The following is a 20,857-nucleotide window of genomic DNA, read 5'->3' as shown; positions in this document are numbered from 1 at the left end:
CAAAAAAAAGAACCGATTCTAAGAGGTACTTATATTCAAACTAAGAGAATTAGCTTAATTAATAGGAAATCAAAGCGGAAATCTTACGTAAATTGAAAATTGAAAACTCACGCATGCCAGACAGCTTTTGTCCGCATGCGATGCGATAGCATTCAGCTTTTCTGCCGGTCAAATTTTAAACAGCTTTTGACACGATCCCCTTCTATCAGAGAAATGTAAAAAATGAAATCGTTGGCTTAAGTTCCTTTAACACCTTGATTAGGTGTCTCTTTTCATCGCTCCCTCTCTATCTCTCTCTCCCACACACACACACACCAGCACAGTTACCTGCATACCCATACACACCCACTCACATATCGTTAAGGCGCCAGAAAAATTAGAAAGAGAATAGCTAAGATTTTAATCATAATATTTTTTGCCGCTCACTGTGCGCGTATGTGTGTTTGACCGAGAGAGAGAGACGGCATGTTTTTTTTTTTGTTTTTAGTAAATGTTTAGAACTAATTATGTTAATAATAGACATTAAAGTTATAGCAACAAGTGGAAGATTGAAGACGAGAGTGCGAGAGCCAAGTTCGGTTGGGCGAGTGGGCAGTGAAGTAGGATAGATAGGGTCAAAGGTGTGATAGCTTATAGGAAGTTAGATCAAACAAAAAAAAACAAGTGAGCTTTACAAACAAATAAAGGGGCTAAACAACTAGGGAGACTTGATAGCCGCAACGAACTTGGTTCTCTTGGTAAAATCTCTCCCAAAATATATAATTCGGATTGGACAAACGGGGTAAGACTCGAAACTATTACACATACAGTTGCGTCCAAAACAATAGCAGCGTGGGCTTAAAACAGTCGAAATATCCTTACCTAATACGAAGTCTCACAAGCAATCAGCTGTAGTTTTGTGTCTTATAAGAGAAATATTCAAATTTCAAATTAGGTTCTCGAAAATAGGATTTTCTTATTTCATTATTAGAAACGTTACGTTATATTATGCTGCTATTGTTTTGGCCGCAACTGTGTGAAAGTGGACGCAGCTATGTATTAATGTGAAACATCAAACTGATCCTCGGATCTTTCGGAATAGCAATTAGACTTAGGTAAACTAAGGAACTTGAAACTTGGAACTATATATATACACATGTAATTTGCACACACACTCATGCACTCATGCTGCCTACTTTTGGGCCGAAAAAAAAGGAATAACAAAGGATACAAAAATCAGAGGCGTATTAAATGTATTTAATTAGGATCGCATTGTGTGTGTCTATCTAATTGTAACTGTAATTGTAATTGTAAATGGTGTCTACAAATTAACAAGCAAATAATAACTATAACTATACAATATGAAGTATACAGAATTCAGTAAAATTAAAGATAAACGAAAATAGAAGAAAGAAAACGGAATAATTATAAACTACGATATATACCATATATCTCGATGTGCGTCTGTGTGTTGGTAGTGACAAATTTAAATCGATTTCGAAATAGCCAAAGCTAAGACAAGAAAGAAAACTGGGAAACCCCCCGAACTCACACACAAATTTTCCTTTTGGCTTTCCACTGTTATCGTTTGCCAGATTATATATAATTACATATATATATATATAGTAACATATCTACACCCACAACTCCCCAATCACAACCACACACACTATTGTAAACAATCACACACACACATTAATCTCTAAGTACGAAATGTATTCAAAGATCGAGAGCCCTTCGATTATGCTTAGCTTTCATCTACGCGCAGCAAAGTGCAAAAGTCCGAAGTCCAAAGTCTAGACTCTGGGGCGAGCCAATGTCCACGTCCCCTAAACATTCGATCACTTGGCGAGCCAACTGAAATAACAAAAACTTCCGCCCACACAATCGTCTCAGGATTCTCAAATTACTCCTATTTTTCGGGGCTCCTCTCTTAACGGGAGAATAGACACCTCTCTTTCCGGGAGAATAAACGTTGATAACCTTATTCTCTTAAACTTCGCTCTTAAGCTATCCCAATCCGCCTATATAAACCCAATCATGTCCCCATACATCAGTTCAGTTCTGAGTACGTTATCAATCGCGATAACACTGCTAAGCCCACTTCAACCTCGAAGTCCATTATCCAACCTAGTGATAATCCAAAGGCTCTAGTTCTTCCTTTACTGGAAATAATAAAACGTTTAATAATAAATAAAATAACCTCCTGTGTTCTTTTTTTATTAAACACTCGGTCTGAATTCGTAAATGGCGCAGTCGGTAGGATAAATAGAAAAAGTTGTACGAGTTGTTTACAAATATCAATCTAGTGACAAAAGATCCTTGTACGACCAAGCGTATCTTTTAAGATTGAACCACGCGAATCGGCGCTAAAGTGAACATAATATCGTAATACAATTAACTCTTTTTATCCGCAAAAGAACTACGTATAATCGGAGGTTGACACATAATAGTCAAACCTACTGCATACGGTTAACGAAAGTGTAAAAACAACAAAAAAAAGAAAAAAAATCAACAACCATGGCAACCGAACAAGTAAAATTGTTATCGGAATCCCACCTTAATCAAGCCTTAAGCCAAATAAGGCAAATACCAATATTCAGCGGTAATACCCAAGAACTCAGTGCCTTTATCCGAAGGATCGAGTTCATACTTCAGCTTTATCCATCAACGGACATCAGGCAAAAGCATGTATTCTTCAGCGCAATTGAAATGCAACTTGCAGGAGATGCTCAACGTGTATCCCAGTTATCCGGAGCAACAACCTGGCCAACCCTTATGAATGCGCTCATCAGCGAGTATAAAACCCAAACACCATGTGAAGAACTACTTCGTCACATTTACAACACACCCTTCAACGGAAGTATCCGTAAGTTCGTCGAAGAATTAGAAATAAAATCATTCACGATATCGAATAAACTTATGCTAGAAAATGATATCAATAATACTGTATTATACACAAATGCATTAAATAAGACAATCAAAGATGTAATCATGAGAAAATTGCCCGATAGGTTATTTATGACTCTTGCTAGATTTGACATTACGACAGTATCTAATCTCAAACAAATAGCGCAACAAGAAGGCGTATACGAAATAACTTTCAATGACAGAACAAGATCCCAAAATTATTCCGATCATAACAAAACCCAACCCCAAACCTCTAAGAATAAGGGAAACTATCAAAATTTCGTGAGCAATGCTATGCATAACACAATTAAGTCAAATCCAAGCACTACTCCGAAACCCTGCGAACCAAATCCAAAGTTTGCAAGAGAACTCACACAAAAATTAAATACAGGAAGAGTCCAGAATCCATTAAATTTTCAACAAAGAAATAATAGTGCCCCAAACCCTCCCGTCAAACGACAGAGAGAAAGTGATAGTGCCCAATACAGAATGGATACAGGATGCGAAAATTTTCTTCAACCAGCCTCGGAATCAGAAAGCGATTTAGAGGAGGAGGAAACCCATTCTTAAAAATCACAATGAATAATATTACTCTCAAATGCTTAGTAGACACCGGTTCGTCAATTAATATTATGAAACAAAATTTCTTTAATTTTCCAATCAAACCTTCTAAAGTTAAAGTCCACACTATTAATGGCATTATAATGTTGAATCAAAGCGTTTCATTGCAGTCAAGCAAACTTTGTCCCATTAAACAAACATTCTATATTCAAAACTTTTCAGAAAAATATGACTTACTATTAGGCAGAAACTATTTAGAACCAACTAACACTCAGATTAATTATTCAACACAAACAGTCACTATAAATGGCTACATATTTAAAATGTGGTACGACCACATCCAAACAGATGAATCCAAGGCCATCAATGAGTGCCCCAAGTCATCTAACTCAGAGGAAACCCCTCTACATACCCCAAAAAAGGAGAAAACCCTCCGGAAAATTAAGCGGAAACCCCACTTAAAATCAGATGAGTCAAAGGTTACCAATGAGTACCCCAGATCATCCAATTCAGAGGAAACCCCTCTACATATACAAAAAAAGGAGAAAAACATCCAGAAAATTAAGCGGAAACACCACTTAAAAACAGATGAGTCAGCATCCAATCAGTGCCCCAGATCATCTAACCCAGAAGAGTCCAAGATTACCTATGAGCGTCCCAAGACTTCTAAATCTGAGGAAAACCCTCTTATTACCCCATACCTAGAAGAAGCCCTTCTAGTAACATCCTCTAACTACGCCCTAGATGACGAGTTAAGAGAATCTAACGTATTTAGATTAGAACATCTAAATACAGAAGAAAGGGAGCAACTTTCCCACGTTTTGCTTGAATACCGTGATATTCAGTACAAAGAAGGTGAAACTTTGACCTTCACGAGTACGATTAAACATTCCATTCATACAAAACACGAAGACCCTATCTATAAAAAACCGTATAAATACCCTCAAGCGTTTGATCAAGAAGTCAACAGGCAAATCAACGAAATGATAGAACAAAAAATAATTAGGAAATCTAATTCCCCCTATTGTTCTCCAATTTGGATTGTGCCAAAGAAAAGTGATGCTTCTGGTAAACCAAAATTTCGATTAGTCATAGACTATCGTAGTCTCAATGAAATAACCATCGACGACAAATTCCCTATACCAGTAATGGACGAAATATTAGACAAGCTTGGACGCTGTCAATACTTCACAACCATTGATTTAGCTAAAGGTTTCCATCAAATTCAAATGGACAAGCAATCAATATCCAAAACAGCATTTTCAACAAAACATGGACATTACGAATATACTCGTATGCCTTTTGGTCTGAAAAATGCACCAGCAACATTTCAACGCTGCATGAACAATCTTCTTGAAGACTTAATTTATAAAGATTGTTTAGTTTATTTAGATGATATTATCATTTATTCCACTTCATTGGAAGAACACATAATGTCTCTAAAAAGGGTATTTGATAAGCTAAGATTAGCTAATCTAAAATTGCAACTTGACAAATGTGAATTTCTGAAGAAAGAAACAGAATTTCTCGGTCACATTATCACAACAGACGGTATAAAACCAAACCCTAACAAAATAAATGCAGTTATTAATTTTCCTATTCCTAAAACCACAAAAGGAATAAAATCATTCCTTGGACTCTGCGGATTCTACCGTAAGTTCATTCCCAATTTTGCAAAAATAGCAAAACCTATGACGTCCAAATTAAAGAAAGGAACAGTAATTAACACAAAAGATAATGATTACATGTCCGCCTTCGAGAAACTAAAAGTACTCATCACATCCGACCCAATTCTAATATACCCCAACTTCGAAAAGAAATTTTCACTGACAACAGACGCTAGTAATATAGCCATAGGTGCTGTATTATCCCAAGAACATAAACCCATCTGCTATGCAAGCAGAACTCTAAACGAACATGAACTTAACTATTCGGCTATAGAAAAAGAACTATTAGCTATAGTATGGGCAACAAAATATTTTAGATCCTACCTATTCGGTAGAAAGTTTGACATATTAAGTGATCATAGACCACTTGTATGGCTAAATAACATAAAAGATCCCAATATGAAATTACAGAGATGGAAGATAAAACTTAACGAATACGATTATAATATTCAATATCTACCCGGTAAAGAAAATCATGTAGCTGACGCTCTATCTAGAGTTCAAATTAAGGAAAACTTCCTAGGAGAAGATGACCCAGCTTCCCTGCTCACAACAGCTACTGTGCATAGTGCACAAGAAGACAACCAAAATCACATTTCAATAACAGAAAGACCTCTTAATTATTATAACAGACAATTCGAATTCATAAAAGACAATTTTGACGACGTCCAAATAATAAAATATTTCCATAAAACCAGAATTAAAATCAGTTATAAAGAAATGACTGATACCCTTGCTAAAAATATCATTAAAGAATATATTTGCACTAAGAAAAGTGTTATTTACTTTCCTGATGAGATCGACTTTCAAATATTTCAAAATGCGTATATTCAAATCATAAGTCCCGACAGTTTCACTAAAACTATGAAAACCAGCATAAAACTAATAGACATTCAAACATACGCCCAATTCAAGGAAATCATTCTCAAAACACATAAAGAATTATTACACCCTGGTATAGAAAAACTCACACTTCAGTTCAAAGAACTTTACTATTACCCTGATTACCAAAAACTTATCCAAAACATCATAAACGAATGTGAAATCTGTAACATCGCTAAAACTGAACATAGAAACACAAAATTAATCCTTGAAACAACCCCAGAATCTTTTAGTCCCAGAGAAAAGTACGTCATGGATTTTTACTTAGTAAACAATAAACAATTCCTATCATGCATTGACATTTATTCTAAATACGCCTCCCTGATAGAAGTAAATAGTAGAGATTGGCTTGAAACTAAAAGAGCTATTTTACGCATATTCAACGATATGGGTAAACCCATAGAAATAAAAGCCGACAAAGACTCCGCCTTCATGTGCATTGCACTTAAAATTTGGTTAGAATCAGAAGGAGTAACTTTAAGTATAACAACAAGTAAAAATGGAATCTCTGACGTTGAGCGATTTCATAAAACCGTTAATGAAAAATTAAGAATAATAACAAGCGAAAATGAACCTGAAAACCAATTCACAAAATTTGAAAAAATACTTTACATTTACAATCACAAAACAAAACACAACACAACTGGTCGAACCCCAGCAGACATCTTCATTTTTGCAGGAACCCCGGCCTATAACACTCAACAAAATAAAGTAAACAAAATTGACAAACTCAATGAAAATAGACACGACTTTAACATAGACACAAACTTCAAAGAATCCCCTCTAGTTAGATCAAAAACGACTAACCCATTCAAAAAGACAGGAAACGTAAGACAAATAGATGATAAACATTTCGAAGAAACAAATAGAGGTAGAAATATAACACATTATAAGTCTAAGTTTAAAAAGAAAAAGAAAATTAATAAAAGTAAATATAATAACGATAATTCCAGGCTTACTCCCGAGCATGATATTCATGTTATGCCTCCTATCGACAATTAACACACAATACCTAGAAGTAACCCCTATCCAGGCCAAAAACGGTTACCTAATCTTTCAAACCGGATCAATAGATTTACCGATAAACCACGAATATCATCACTTATCTATTAACTTAACTAAAACAGAAAATACTTATGAAGAACTTATTAAACAAGCTCAACATTTTAATAACTCACCACAAATACAGTATCTAGTAGAAAAACTTAACAGAGAAATGAACGGTATACGAATTGTAAAACGTAGTAAACGCGGTCTTGTTAACTTTATGGGAACAATTTACAAATACTTATTCGGTACCTTAGATCAAGAAGATAAAGAAGAATTACAACAAAAAATAGCCGACATCTCTAAAAATAATGTACAAATAAGCGAACTTAACCACGTAATAGAAGTCATTAACCAAGGAATCGAATTGACCAACCATTTAAATAATAACTTTGAAGGAGAACAAATGATAAATCTAATAATTTTCAATTTACAACAATTCACTGAATACATTGAAGACATAGAGCTTGGTTTGCAACTGACACGCTTAGGTATCTTTAATCCAAAACTTTTAAAACACGACTCATTAATCCACGTCAATTCTGAAAAACTTCTTAATATTAAAACTTCAGCTTGGCTTAAATCTGATACGAACGAAATCCTGATAATATCCCACATTCCAAGAGAAATAACCAAAACACCCGTTTTAAAATAATACCCTACCCAGACGGAAAAAGTTACATATTAACCGAAACAATACATGACAAATATTTTTCACACAATAATCAAACATACACGGCAAGTTCTCAAAGCTTAGTTGTAAATAAGTGTATAATTGGTATATTAAACCAGGTCCCAACACAATGTAGATTCAGTAAAACACATTCTGATTTTGAAATAAAATATGTAGAACCTAATATAATCACAACTTGGAACCTTCCCAAGACTATCCTAAACCAAAACTGTATCAATAGGGAAACTATAATAGAAGGCAATAACATGATAAAAGCATTTAATTGTTCGGTCCAATTAGAAGAAATATTAATTACCAACACAATGTTAGACTATACTCAAACTATCTATGTAAACAATAATGTAACAAAACTTGAACCACTCGAATACATCCAGGCAAAAGAAATAATCAAACAACACAATCAGACGAATAATATCTTTCAAATAATAACACTTGCAACATTAATCATGATAGTTATTATTGTAATATTGTACTTTATCTATAAATATAAAACTATACCTCAAAAGTTAATTGTAAAATTTAAAAATCAAACGCAAAAAAATGAAAATATTATAAGTCCTGAAAAAGACAATACTGCACCCCCCAATACCCCTGTATTGTACCCTACTCTAAACGCCTGAGGACAGGCTTTTTTCTTAAGGATGGGGAAGTAACATATCTACACCCACAACTCCCCAATCACAACCACACACACTATTGTAAACAATCACACACACACATTAATCTCTAAGTACGAAATGTATTCAAAGATCGAGAGCCCTTCGATTATGCTTAGCTTTCATCTACGCGCAGCAAAGTGCAAAAGTCCGAAGTCCAAAGTCTAGACTCTGGGGCGAGCCAATGTCCACGTCCCCTAAACATTCGATCACTTGGCGAGCCAACTGAAATAACAAAAACTTCCGCCCACACAATCGTCTCAGGATTCTCAAATTACTCCTATTTTTCGGGGCTCCTCTCTTAACGGGAGAATAGACACCTCTCTTTCCGGGAGAATAAACGTTGATAACCTTATTCTCTTAAACTTCGCTCTTAAGCTATCCCAATCCGCCTATATAAACCCAATCATGTCCCCATACATCAGTTCAGTTCTGAGTACGTTATCAATCGCGATAACACTGCTAAGCCCACTTCAACCTCGAAGTCCATTATCCAACCTAGTGATAATCCAAAGGCTCTAGTTCTTCCTTTACTGGAAATAATAAAACGTTTAATAATAAATAAAATAACCTCCTGTGTTCTTTTTTTATTAAACACTCGGTCTGAATTCGTAAATATATATATTTATATATATATATATATAGGAACTGTTGGCCAACTGTTTTCCCCCTTTTACTGTTCCAACGCCCCACCTAATGAAAATAACCATTAAATGTAGCGGAAACTATAAAAACTCTAAACAAAATCGATGAAAAACTAAGTGGTTAGAAAGGGAAATTGCCCACTTAAATCGGAGAAAACTAATTAAATCAAATAATCAAAAAATATTCGATATATGTACGTGTACACAACAAGCAACAGCAAAACAACTTTTTAGGTTTAGCCAGCAGAAAGAAATTAACAAAAAAAAAAACACTACGAGCAACATAAAAATAAAAATCAGTAAGTATTAAATAAACTTAAACAAGCAAGGAAAACTACATGAAAAACTCAACAAATGGCCGCGTTTATTGTAAATTGTTCAGCAAGAAAAATAAAAACTGAAGTAAATAAATAAAAGCGCAATTTAAGCAACAAAAACAAAAACATAAAATAAATGAATTAAATTGTGACACAACACTGAATAAAACACAAACTTAAACAAAAATCAGAGAGAATGCTGTAGTCGAGTTCTCCGACTATCAGATACCCCTTACTTACATTTTTCTGGGATATCGATAGATATTGGGGTATAAAATATACAATTCTGTGAGTTCTTTTCCATATTGGAATTTTACACGAGTAGTTATAAAAGTAGGTGGTTCCGTTGAAAATGGGTAGAAGCCCCGAATTGAAATCAGAGTTTCCGTTGGCATATGGCCATGCCGAACCCAAATCAAATGGCGATAGCGACACCACCCACACCCTGCTCCGAGTGTCAGATGTTTACCTCTGTTTATACATTTTTTATTTATATTTTTTTTTGTATTATTACCCGCGAGGTCTCGAGATAAGCCTAAGCAACAACGACTTCCCGTCCCATAAGCCATAAAGCTTTGCTGCCCCGCTATCAATTTGTCTCCCGGAATATGAGTATGAGTATGAGTCTCAATTTGAAACCGAATGTGGCCAAGTTTTATCCGGGGGATGCGACTTATCTAATGTGCTTTGGCTGGGCTTTTGGCCAAGATACAGATACTTGCGAATGGCAGTCAAGTTGAGATGCAGGAAAAGATACTCAGATACAGATACAGCAGCATGCGACGTGACCGGCATTTTGCACAAGTTTTTCCCGAAGGCGATGCTACGGGCGAATGTGAGGGGGGCGAGGGCGGATTCTTTTTTAGAGAGCAGCCCGATCACGTTTTCGCTATAAAACCTTAAATGGGACTTTGCCTCTCTAAGTCCCGTTCTCTCTGGAAATCCATATATCTGCGTACCTCAATAAAAACAAAGAGTGATCATCTCGAGTCATTGCACTGTTGTCCATGTGTTCATTGAACTATCCTATGGGAACATACAATATATGATATAATCTAATCGGGGTAACGGTACCCGGTGCTTCGTATCCAGGCTAATCGTGCCTATGCGACGCCTCATTCGGGGCATTGATAATCCATTGACCCACATTTATTTTAAATTAAATACTCGTACAATACAATACAACAGAAAACAATATTTGGATGACGCAATCGGGTTTTATTGTTCAATTTTGACGGATCAAAAAATTAGTCCGATAAGGCAAAAGGTAATGTACAGTCAAGCCTACTTTAGGACGTACCTTCTTGTTTTAGCTCAATATTGCAAATCAAACACTAAAGATTTAATTCCTGCTTTATCTTTTTATTCATAAACGAACTATTTTTAAATAAAACTAGTGCTAAACTCATGTAGCAAACGCAGAATGATACGCAAAATGATTTCTTTATCTTATAGTTTTTATGGCATTTTTTTGCGTCTTCATAATCTTTTTTATCTCCTGTACTCGTTAAAATAAAAATATTTTCATTTACCACTTTATAACTTCCAATGCAGTGGCTTCTGCTGCCTCCCAAAATCTGTAATCTCTTCTCACATCTTAGTGAATTCCAGAAACTCCTCGCTGAGATCCTAAATCCATGGCTCACGACCAAGGTAAGCACCATAAACATTTCTGAGAGCCAACTATCCGAAAAGACACGAATAAATACCAGTAAGTGCAGATTTCACCACTTGCCAGGCCAAGAATGTGCGAATAAAGATAAAGGAGCAGGAAGATAAGAGTGCAGAAGACGCAACACCGAAGAAAGAGCAGAAGACTCCAGACAGAAGGTTGGAAGACAGGCGGCAGAAGAGGTGTCTTCTCTTATCAGTGCTTTTGTGTGTGCGTGTGCAGATCGTAAAGCTGCGACAACAACAACAAGCGTTGGCCCATCGCCGCCTCAATGTGTCACATTGGCAATCAGATAACGGCATCTCTTATCACCAGGCGCTCGAACGCAGAATCGAGAATGAGCGAATGAGCAGCAGCAGCAGAGAGAGCGGCGGAGCGAAGAATTGCGAAGACAGTCTTCAACTCGCACTCGCGTCACGATTCACACAGTTCACATTGTAGCTGCGAGAGGAGGAGAGAACCAAACTAGTTCTACGAAAGTACCTAGAGATGCTGACGCGATCACTGTGATTTTCGCCAGAAAGGATTTATAATCAATAAATAACTCTTTTTTTTTTGTGTATAAAATAAATAATTGATTCTTCATTTAGGTTATGTTTTAAAGAAGAACCTTCTGTTTTTGGGCAGTTTTTAAATATTTTTTAACATATTCGTGTAGTCTTTAAGCTGTCTGATAATTTTCGCACCGCTGCTAGCTTTTCTTCCATCAAGGTCTTGAAAAAGCTATTTAAAGAAAGAAGTCGATAAAGTGTCGCAAACTTTAGCAAAAAAAAAAATAATACAATCTTTAGTATAGTAAAATAAAGTTTTTTAAGGATTCTTCACTTAAATAAAATTGCAAAGTTCATAAAGTTCAGCTTATAAAAATATATTCATTCTAAGGTTTCAAAATTATCTAGAATTAAGCTATTATATTATATTTGTAGTTACATTGGCAACTAATATTTTTTCCAGAGCCGTTACAACATCTCTGGTGCGAAGATTGGAGAGCGGAGAGTGGAGAGCATCTTCCCGAGCCGCAACAAAAGCAACAACAGACGCCGCCGCCTCAGTCGACGTCGGCAGCGGAAAGCGAGGCGCTGGCAGCGATGTCTGCGATCTGCCAGTCGCTTCTCAGCATTCTTCGCCTCTGGTTCGAAATTCTCAGGCCGTTCAGAAAAGAAAAGCATAAAGACCCTACCGAATAAAGACCGTGGAACAGGGGAAGCGGGGGCCAGCGAACAGAAGACGGAAAAACAGAAAATAACAAAAATCCATTTCTATATACCCAACATCGACATCGAGAATCCACGTCGAGATCGAGATCGAGATGTGTAAATGAACGCAGTTCCTGCTCGTAGACCGGTCGTCCGTAGTAGTAGCATCGTTGTGTTCCACAGTTCCAAAGTTCAGTGAGTGGGCAAAAGAGGAATCCGAGGGTGGAGTCTCCAAATCCGAAACCAAAACCAAATCTTAAATACGAATCCTGCGCGGAGGAGACAGAATCGATCCAAGATTTGTTGTAATGGTGCACAGGCGCTGGATTTTCTGTGAGAGCGGCGAGGATCCAAACTTCAGGAAGGAGCACTACGAGTATACCCAAAGCCAGCACCGATAATTCCAATCCAAGCGAAATCCCCCCAAATAAGTCCATTCAACTTGCTGCAATTATTTGTGCCAACGATCTCGATCTCATTTGCAACCGCAAAATAATCACAACATAACAAAACAAAATAAAAATAAATTTAAAAACAAAAATCCCCCACACGAAAAACAATTGAAACGCGTGCATAATTGCTAATATAAAACAAAAGAAGGAAAAACAGAAATTCAGTGCTTTTTGTTTGTATTTTTTATTGTTTGGCTTTTTGTGCTCCTCAAATGTGAGGAAGAGAATTCAATCGAAGAATTGCAAAAACGAGACGAGCGAAAGAGTGCGTGAGATAGAGAGCAGAAAGAGAGAGGAAGATCCACGGCGGCCAAAAAGCATTTTCGAGTGAGTACACACAGAGAAATTCCTATATGCTACTAAAGATTTAGTTAAGCTAGTAATAAAAGGAGATAACACTGGAATAACAATGCTTTATTCTTATAAAAAGATCTTATATCCACATGAATATAGATTATATGTTATAAAAGCGTTACATAAAGTAGTCAAATATGATGTTCCCCTTGAAGATCATCATTTCAATAATTATTAAGAATTCTACAAACTACAAAATTATATTCCATGGTACAGGGTCAATCACAACTTTCCAAAATAGGTTTTTCCAAGTGGGTCGCTTTTCCGAAGTGTACCAAATGCCGACAAACATGTTTACCCCAAGTAACCCCCCAAAAACCCCCCGATTTCTAATTCTATAAATAAAATGCACAAAGTGGCAAAACCCAGAGGAGCGAAAGGGATGGCAGGCAGCTGGTGTGCATATTCGCATTGCTCTTCTTTTCTTCTCTTTGTGAACCATGCAATTGGCAAAAAAAAAAAAAAATTGTGAGCTATTCCTTCGCTTGGAAAACAGGTGTTTTCAATTTCAATGCTTATCAGCAGCTAAAACAAAGCCATTTATTTTGAAATCCCCCTCCCCCCCTGGGAAAAAAAAGTAAACAAAGCGTTTCCACACTTCGAAATGTTTTTGTTTCACAAAAGAGTTGAGAAGAATCGTCAAGAGCGGATAAATAAAATTTATTGATAGCAGGCAACAGAAATTAAATGTTTTCATCATTAGTTTCTATATATAGTATCGTTGTACACACATATATATATATATATATAGCCACTTCTTGCGCAGTCCAGCATGTGATAAAACAAAAATATAAAAAAAAAATACAAACAATAAAAGTAGAACTAGCAGAACGAGCCGAGGCACTTTTTATTCCTATATACGATGGCCACCAATTATTGTCAAAAACTTGACTACGTGACCAAACAGGAAATAGAGAAGAGCAGCAGCGAGCTGAACAAGTGGAGGAATCTTTTTCGGTTTTTTCTCCGGCCAAGCTTTCACTTCACAGGGGGTCACGAGTCCCCGCCCCCTAGGCTGCGCCCCGCCCATTAAGTCAATCAAATGGCATCGGGCAACAAATTCTCCCCCATTCACAATTCAGCGCCACTCGGCGATCTGATCAATTAATACATTATTTAATGCCACTCCATGGCAACGTCATCGATTTATTTTGTTTTTGCCTCATGTAAAGCACTTGAAGATACAGATGTGCAACACACAGTGGGGGTTAGGCGAATAGATAAAGTATCTAGATTTTCCCATGGGAATACCAATTATGTAATGAAAAAAGTTATGTGTTTTTTATAGATTTTTTATTATTTTGTAAAAGTATTTCAACAATTTTGATCAACTTTATGAAGTTGATTCCTAGTTAATTGCCCGCTGCTGTACTATATCCGATTCAGGCTCCCTTGCAAAGTGGGCCAGACAATTCCCAAGAATCGGTTGCCTCGCTTTTTGTGGGCGTCAGTTTCGTCAAGTTTTTCTTTTTCATTTTCTGCTTTAGTTTTATGATTTTCTTGTCGCGGCAATTAAGGAAATTGTTGTGCTGTGCTATGTTGTATCTGCTTTGTGCCATATAGATTGCCACACATCGGATAATGGTGAGGGAGGTCGGGAATGGCGGCCAAGGAATTTTAATTAAATTGTGCATTGTTCTGAGCCACAAACGCAACTTTGCCCGTCAAACTATAGTCTTCCTTGGTGGTTTCATAACGTATTTTGAAGAAAAGCGGAAATAAATAATAATAAATAACATAAAAAAGCTGACATTCTCAAGATTAGGAATACTTTAGCTGCAGAACAATTGATTGGAAATTGACTGTGGCATTTGAATGTCACCTTCAAGGTTCATATAATATGTATCTACAAGTACGGGTGATATTACATATTCCTGCAGCAAGCTAGGAAATTCTGACCAGTCCATATACCAATGATATCCAATGTAATCCGATGAAAATCTACCCACATTAAGTGCATTATTTTTGCTCACAAACAGCTGTATATCATTTTCCCCTGGCAACTAATGGGTGAAATCTGGGCGATGCACAAAAAACCCACAGAAGTACATAGTGCTATTGCCACATCTAATATATCTTTTGTGGCACTAGAGCTGCAATAACCCTCTTATCAGGTGTTGATAAGCCCCAGAAGATTTCGAGGCGAACTGCAGATTCGCCAAATCTTTATATACATACAGATACATATAATTCTATCCAGCTGGGCTGAATCATAGGGTATATATGCACATATATGACGCATGTGCTCCAGAAAACAAATAGGGAAATTCACCCGTCTACTGGGAACCGTATACTTTTACGGCCTTGTTATTGTTTTTGTGTCTAGGCAAATTCTTTGTAAGTCTGGCCAACTGGAGAACCCAGTATCGAAATAAATAAATCCGAAGGCCTTTAAAAGCATAACTCTAAATGCGAATTTAGCTGGAATCGAAAGTGCAGCTCCCTCGAAAGCAACTCAAGCCGAGTCATCAGAAATATGATACTTATGTACATATATTTATTCATATGGCATATGGAACCGATAAATGTTCTGGTGATCTCTGCACTTGGCTGATTTGTACTCCAATTGGGTTTCTGGGCCACTGCTGACGCTCGAATCGCGATCAAAGTCCCTCTTTTCAAAGTCAAGCTCAGCCAGTAGTAGTTATGTTTTATTTGTAATTGCCGGTTATTTGGACTAAACTATATGCTATATGCTATATATGTGTACTGAACGCGATTTAGCGTTTTGCCAGCTATTCTTTCGGCCTTTCCCTTCAGTCGATTTTCCCAGTATTTGTGGGCGTTGCGCTGACAGCTAATTTGTATTTTTAGGCAATCATTTTGCTATTCGTACTGCCAGTCAGCTGACAACGTGCACATGCAACCGGTAAAGATATATATATATATATATCTATACACTTAACCTCTGGATATATAATGTGCTTTTCAACATCTGGTCAATGACTCGAACCGATTTTCGATCCGATGCTGATGCAATTTGTGAATGAAAATTCGGATATCGTCACGTAGAGTACTTACGCATATCAACCCTGCACCGGAAGTTTATTAATGAAGATGTAGAAGTATCTGAAAGATACGGAAATGCATGGGCAAAGATTGACTTGAATCTTTAAACTTGCAGCTTCGCAAATATGTATCTTATGGCAAACAAAATTAGTTGGATGATTATAGGGATGCAAAAACATACACACAGATGAAATTCGAGGGAAACAATAACGGGAAACAAGGGAAGAGGTTAATGCGCCCCGATTCTTACGCAAATCGATGTCGGGAGTCTTCCCAAATTGGGTCCTCACCCAGAAAGCAAACTTTATAAATTAACAAGCGCATTAAATCATTCAAATGAGGCAAACGAGTCGGAAAACGGGAATAAAAACGAGGACAATCAATGACAAACACTTTGCAACCAACCGGTTTTTATTTGAGTGTATATATTTAAGCCATTCCGCTGTCTTATCAGTGTGAACTGATAACAGGCGCACACCATCTGTGTATCTCATATTTGCGCTTGTCATATGATGCATCTGTATATCTCAATCTATATGGACTGCAATTAAGAGTGTATCTATTGTGGCGATTCATTCAGTAGACGCAGTTGGCATTACAATTGCAAATTTCCATTGTCTGATCGACTTCGAGGTTTTCACATCTCGAAGTTCGCCGCATTCTCACTTGCAGAGATCTTAAGTATTTCACCGGTAATCAAGACATGTCGCCACGCTATCTGGTATCTGAAATACTGTATGTATCTACCAGAGTTCAGACAACTTTCAGATAAAGTTCACAATATCAAAGGAGCGATGGCAATTCTTTGCAACCGGTTTCTAGATAATACCAGATGACAAGAACCCTATTAACTTGGCTGCTATCATTATCATTTTCTTGGGCAATTACCAACTCTCCATTCCCTTTTGCAATATTTAATTTTCACCACTGCAATTGACAAAAAAATAAAAAAATAGACTAATTTTTTCCGCTTAGCTTTTCATTCTTAAATTGCATTCTGTGTGATCGTGTGCTGCTGCCCATTGCTGTTTCCAGGGTATGCTGGCACTTTTCCAACGGAAAATGCACCACTCAGAATTTTAGTTTATCCCTCATTATAATCCAGCACCAAGATACATTTGTTCAAAGTTCAGAAACTGCAGTCGATTTATTTTTGTTAGCTTGAGTTTCAATTGTTTATTTCCATTCCATAAACACTAGGGTGCGTCCAAAGTCCAGATATGAAAGTTTTGAAGCTCCCAGCTGACAGCATATCCACATCGATTATGCTATATGGCCACTTTTGCTTGGACGCTTTTCCAGTCCGATTTCAACATTTGACCAGCCCAGATCGCCACGAATCGGTTTCAGCCCGACCGAGCTGGCTTTAATTTCCTTCGCAGCTTGTTTGATTGTTTATTTTTTGTTGTTTATTTTGTGCAAGTGAAGTCCAATGCTGAAGTGTTAATTGACAAACGCCTTGGTGCAAATACTATCTTCTTATTGAGGCAAATCAATACACATATGTTTGTACATATGTGTGTAAAAACGACAAACAATCACGTGCAGTTCCTTATCATTCAAGTGAACTGGAAATCCCCTCTTGATAAGACCGATCTTCGATGCAGGTCCACCATCCACCATAGTTTTACACATCAAGTATACGCCGGGTGTGGCGTTGATGCCATTTCATCTTGATTTTTCGGTCTTATCTCTGGGCGGTGTAAAAAAAAACACAGCCATAAAGCGCTCCTCTCTCAAAAACCATAAATAATATGCACATAAATTATAAACTTTATAAAGAAAAACAAGGCAAATACAAGTAGATATAAATTAAACGTAAACACCCGGTTATTGTTTACCTAATGTTTTTAATGCAAACAAGCAGCAAGCGAATTAAATAGTATTAATTTGCACTTTTGAAAATATTTGAAATATTCAGTGATTTCGTTTTCAGTGTAGATAGAAACGCTCATTGAGAAATATTTGTATAAAAAATTGCATCTTTAAAGCGAACAATATAAACAATGTGTTAAGCGCACTTAATACAACTAATCAGATAACAAGATGTTAATTTCTCGTGCTTTAATTACCGTGGATATTAATTAATTAAATAATAAACAAAAACTATATTCGTTAAAATCCATGTGAGAATTAAAAGCAGTTTTCTTAGCTCAAATAGTAAAAAATAGACATGAGATGGCTGGAAAAATTAAAGACTGCATCAACAATTCAACTGAAATCATTGAATAAATATGCTCGCATCAACAATATAGAGACAGTAATAAATTAACCAATTGATATCAATAGAAAAAACAAAATCGAGAGGAGTGAATAGAACGAATATCGAAATGCGCGCCGTTTACGACTTGTTGCTGAGCAACGCCTTTGATCCCAGGTACGAATGGTATTCGCCATATCTATATATATATGCTTATGTTTATGTACATTGTACATATGTGTATGTATGTGGCTATATAGACCACAATCCCAATCAGAATCGAAGAATATGATACATCTTGGCCGGTAATTGAATGCTAACCAATGTTAATTGGACTCTAAACGAGAAATGCTTAGCAAATATTTGATTTTCACCGTCTGCGCCCAAGTGACGCAGTTGATTTTATTGACAAAGATGGGGCGTTTATCAAATGTTTATTGTATTATTAACACGCTAAATATTTGCCAAACAAATCGAATACGGCAATTAGGCAGGAAAGTGTTCGCGGAGAAATAAATTGAAAAATATCGGATCGCCAACTCCATTAACACGATAATAAAACCTCGTTAAAATCTAGCAATGAAACTATAGCAACAATTAATTGTATCTAGTTCTATTCGTCTTAATTTCTCACATACTGGGCACAAATCGATACAAATCTAAGTGTGTACATTAAATATTTTGTTCTTGTGCAATGCATCTGCATGAATTCTTATGAAATTAGATCTAATAGTATGCTGCATATGTATAATAACCCATTGTCTGGATAGTACAGTGATTACAGTTAGCGATCGGAACCGCTTCCACTGCAAAAATCTCATGGGTATTCATTGGGGATTAACAATTGAGAGCCACCAATTAGCCGAAGTTCCCATCAAATAAACATGAGATGTCTAAACTACACTAGGAAAAATAACATCATATTTTAACAATAAACTCAAATCGATTCGATCAGGCCTGAGAAAATATATAAGTAGGCTTCAGCACCAAAGTGATTGTTTCACAAAATCGAAATAAATGGAGAATATTTGTAATAAGCCATCCCTCTTAGTTTTCCGCCGTGTAATCCTGGACTTGTGTCTCATTTTCCAGAATGGTACTACAAAACCACAACACTGTGGTGGCCCGTTCCACCTTGACCCCGAACAGCAGCAGCCAGAACTTTGGCTCCCATCCGATGGATCACCCAGGTGGGTCGCCCAATGGATCCGGAAGCGGACGTAGTCCCCTGAACGCCGGACCCAGCACCCAGCGTCCCATTGTCGACCTGCTGGTGGCCATGGTGGCCGTGCCGGTGCTGATCCTCTGCGCCCTGCAGCTGGAGAAGAATCTGCGGGACAACAGCGTGGAGTCCCGCTGGCTGGTCTTCGCCCTGGGCATCGGGATGCTGGTGATCAGCGTGATCATTTGCGGATATGTCACGCACCGCATGGGCGTCTGCATTTGGGCGGGACCCATCGACGAGGCGGGAAACAGAGCCACCAATGGAGCCATGCCACATGTGAGTGCCGAGCAGGATGAAAAATGGCTTATATGTAAATATTCCATTAATAATCCGAAACTATAATTGCAGATCAACTCCCAGAACGATGTGCTGCGCATTGTGGACTCACTGCCGCCAAGTTACGAGAGCGTGGTCAAGTACGAGCTGCCGCCGCCGGCCTACGAGTGCCTGGTCATCGAAATGGATCGGTCGAAGTACTTGGAGCCGCCACAGACCTCAGCCAAGCCAGGAGGTGGAGGATCCACCTCCCCGCCCGGGACCACCCTGCACATCTAGTGGGCGAGGGAGGGACTTGAAAGGACTAATGGAGCAGTAGAAGGAGGAGAGAGAATTAAGAGATTTTTTCCCAACTGGCAGCGCAACGGATTTCTGTACTTGACCCACTTAAAGTAACCACATGCAAGCAAATCTATAACCTCGATATCGATAGGTGGTGTTCTGGAAACTCTGGTGTTTTCGAAAGTTCCCAGAGCATTTAGCTGAATGCCGCCAATATATCCGTATGTCTATTATACATTTTTAGCAAAGCATTATGGCATTGTATTTACTTTGATTTTAAGCAGATAGTATTTTAACTCGTAGAGCCTATCAATAACGATATCGATTCTCTCGCACTGTACATAGAGTTTTTTGAAACGCACAGCATCTAGTCCAAAGTTGTATATAGCCGAAAAAGAAATAACGGAACCACACATGATGCGCTCATATAAGTTTAAACACACATATTGTAAATTGAATCAATGCCAGGGCAGGGCGGCAATCAAACAACAAAACTACAGGGTAGTAATTAGTCTTAGTCTTAGCGTTACGCCTGTATATAACTATGTATGTATATTTCGATTACAACTACTTTTATAGCCATATCGATAGGCGATGTCGATTGCCAACAAATGTCGGAAAACGTTCACAGTTGCTTTCCAGAAATAAAGAATTCCTATTAAGTTTATTGAAATCCAAGCGAATAGTTTTGCATCTTTTGGGGGTTTTCGAATAATAATGCCCAAAATCATAACATTACATACTCGTCCGGTTATTCTCAATGGATAATTAAACAGTTAAGATAGTGGTTATTCCATTCGAAAGTTATTGAAACCTGTGTCCTAATAAGATTCG

General features: G+C 37.3%; 3 protein-coding genes across 4 annotated transcripts; all 3 read left to right on the top strand.

Annotated features, from left to right (window-relative positions):
- Window positions 1-10,890: 10,890 nt before the first annotated feature.
- LOC123327365 lies at window positions 10,891-13,004 on the top strand. Its single transcript, XM_044923685.1, has 2 exons — window positions 10,891-11,010; window positions 11,984-13,004. The coding sequence occupies exons 1-2, from the start codon at window positions 10,906-10,908 to the stop codon at window positions 12,344-12,346; spliced, it is 468 nt and encodes a 155-aa protein (XP_044779620.1). The 5' UTR covers window positions 10,891-10,905; the 3' UTR covers window positions 12,347-13,004.
- LOC120285325 lies at window positions 12,534-12,626 on the top strand. The gene has a single exon (XM_039297261.2). The coding sequence runs from the start codon at window positions 12,534-12,536 to the stop codon at window positions 12,624-12,626; it is 93 nt and encodes a 30-aa protein (XP_039153195.1).
- On the top strand, window positions 12,759-20,701 carry LOC6726192. Of its 2 annotated transcripts, none has more exons than XM_016172464.3 (3): window positions 12,759-13,004; window positions 19,333-19,741; window positions 19,814-20,701. In XM_016172464.3, exons 2-3 carry the CDS (start codon window positions 19,334-19,336, stop codon window positions 20,018-20,020), a joined length of 615 nt encoding a protein of 204 aa, XP_016039720.1. In that variant the 5' UTR covers window positions 12,759-13,004; window position 19,333; the 3' UTR covers window positions 20,021-20,701. The 2 variants fall into 2 exon arrangements, with proteins under 2 accessions (XP_016039720.1, XP_016039721.1); XM_016172465.3 differs by lacking the exon at window positions 12,759-13,004 and adding an exon at window positions 17,346-18,417.
- Window positions 20,702-20,857: the final 156 nt, after the last annotated feature.

The sequence above is a fragment of the Drosophila simulans genome, chromosome X, assembly GCF_016746395.2.
Source record: "Drosophila simulans strain w501 chromosome X, Prin_Dsim_3.1, whole genome shotgun sequence".
Lineage (NCBI taxonomy): Eukaryota > Metazoa > Arthropoda > Insecta > Diptera > Drosophilidae > Drosophila > Drosophila simulans.
This window is presented reverse-complemented; position numbering and strand designations above follow the sequence as displayed.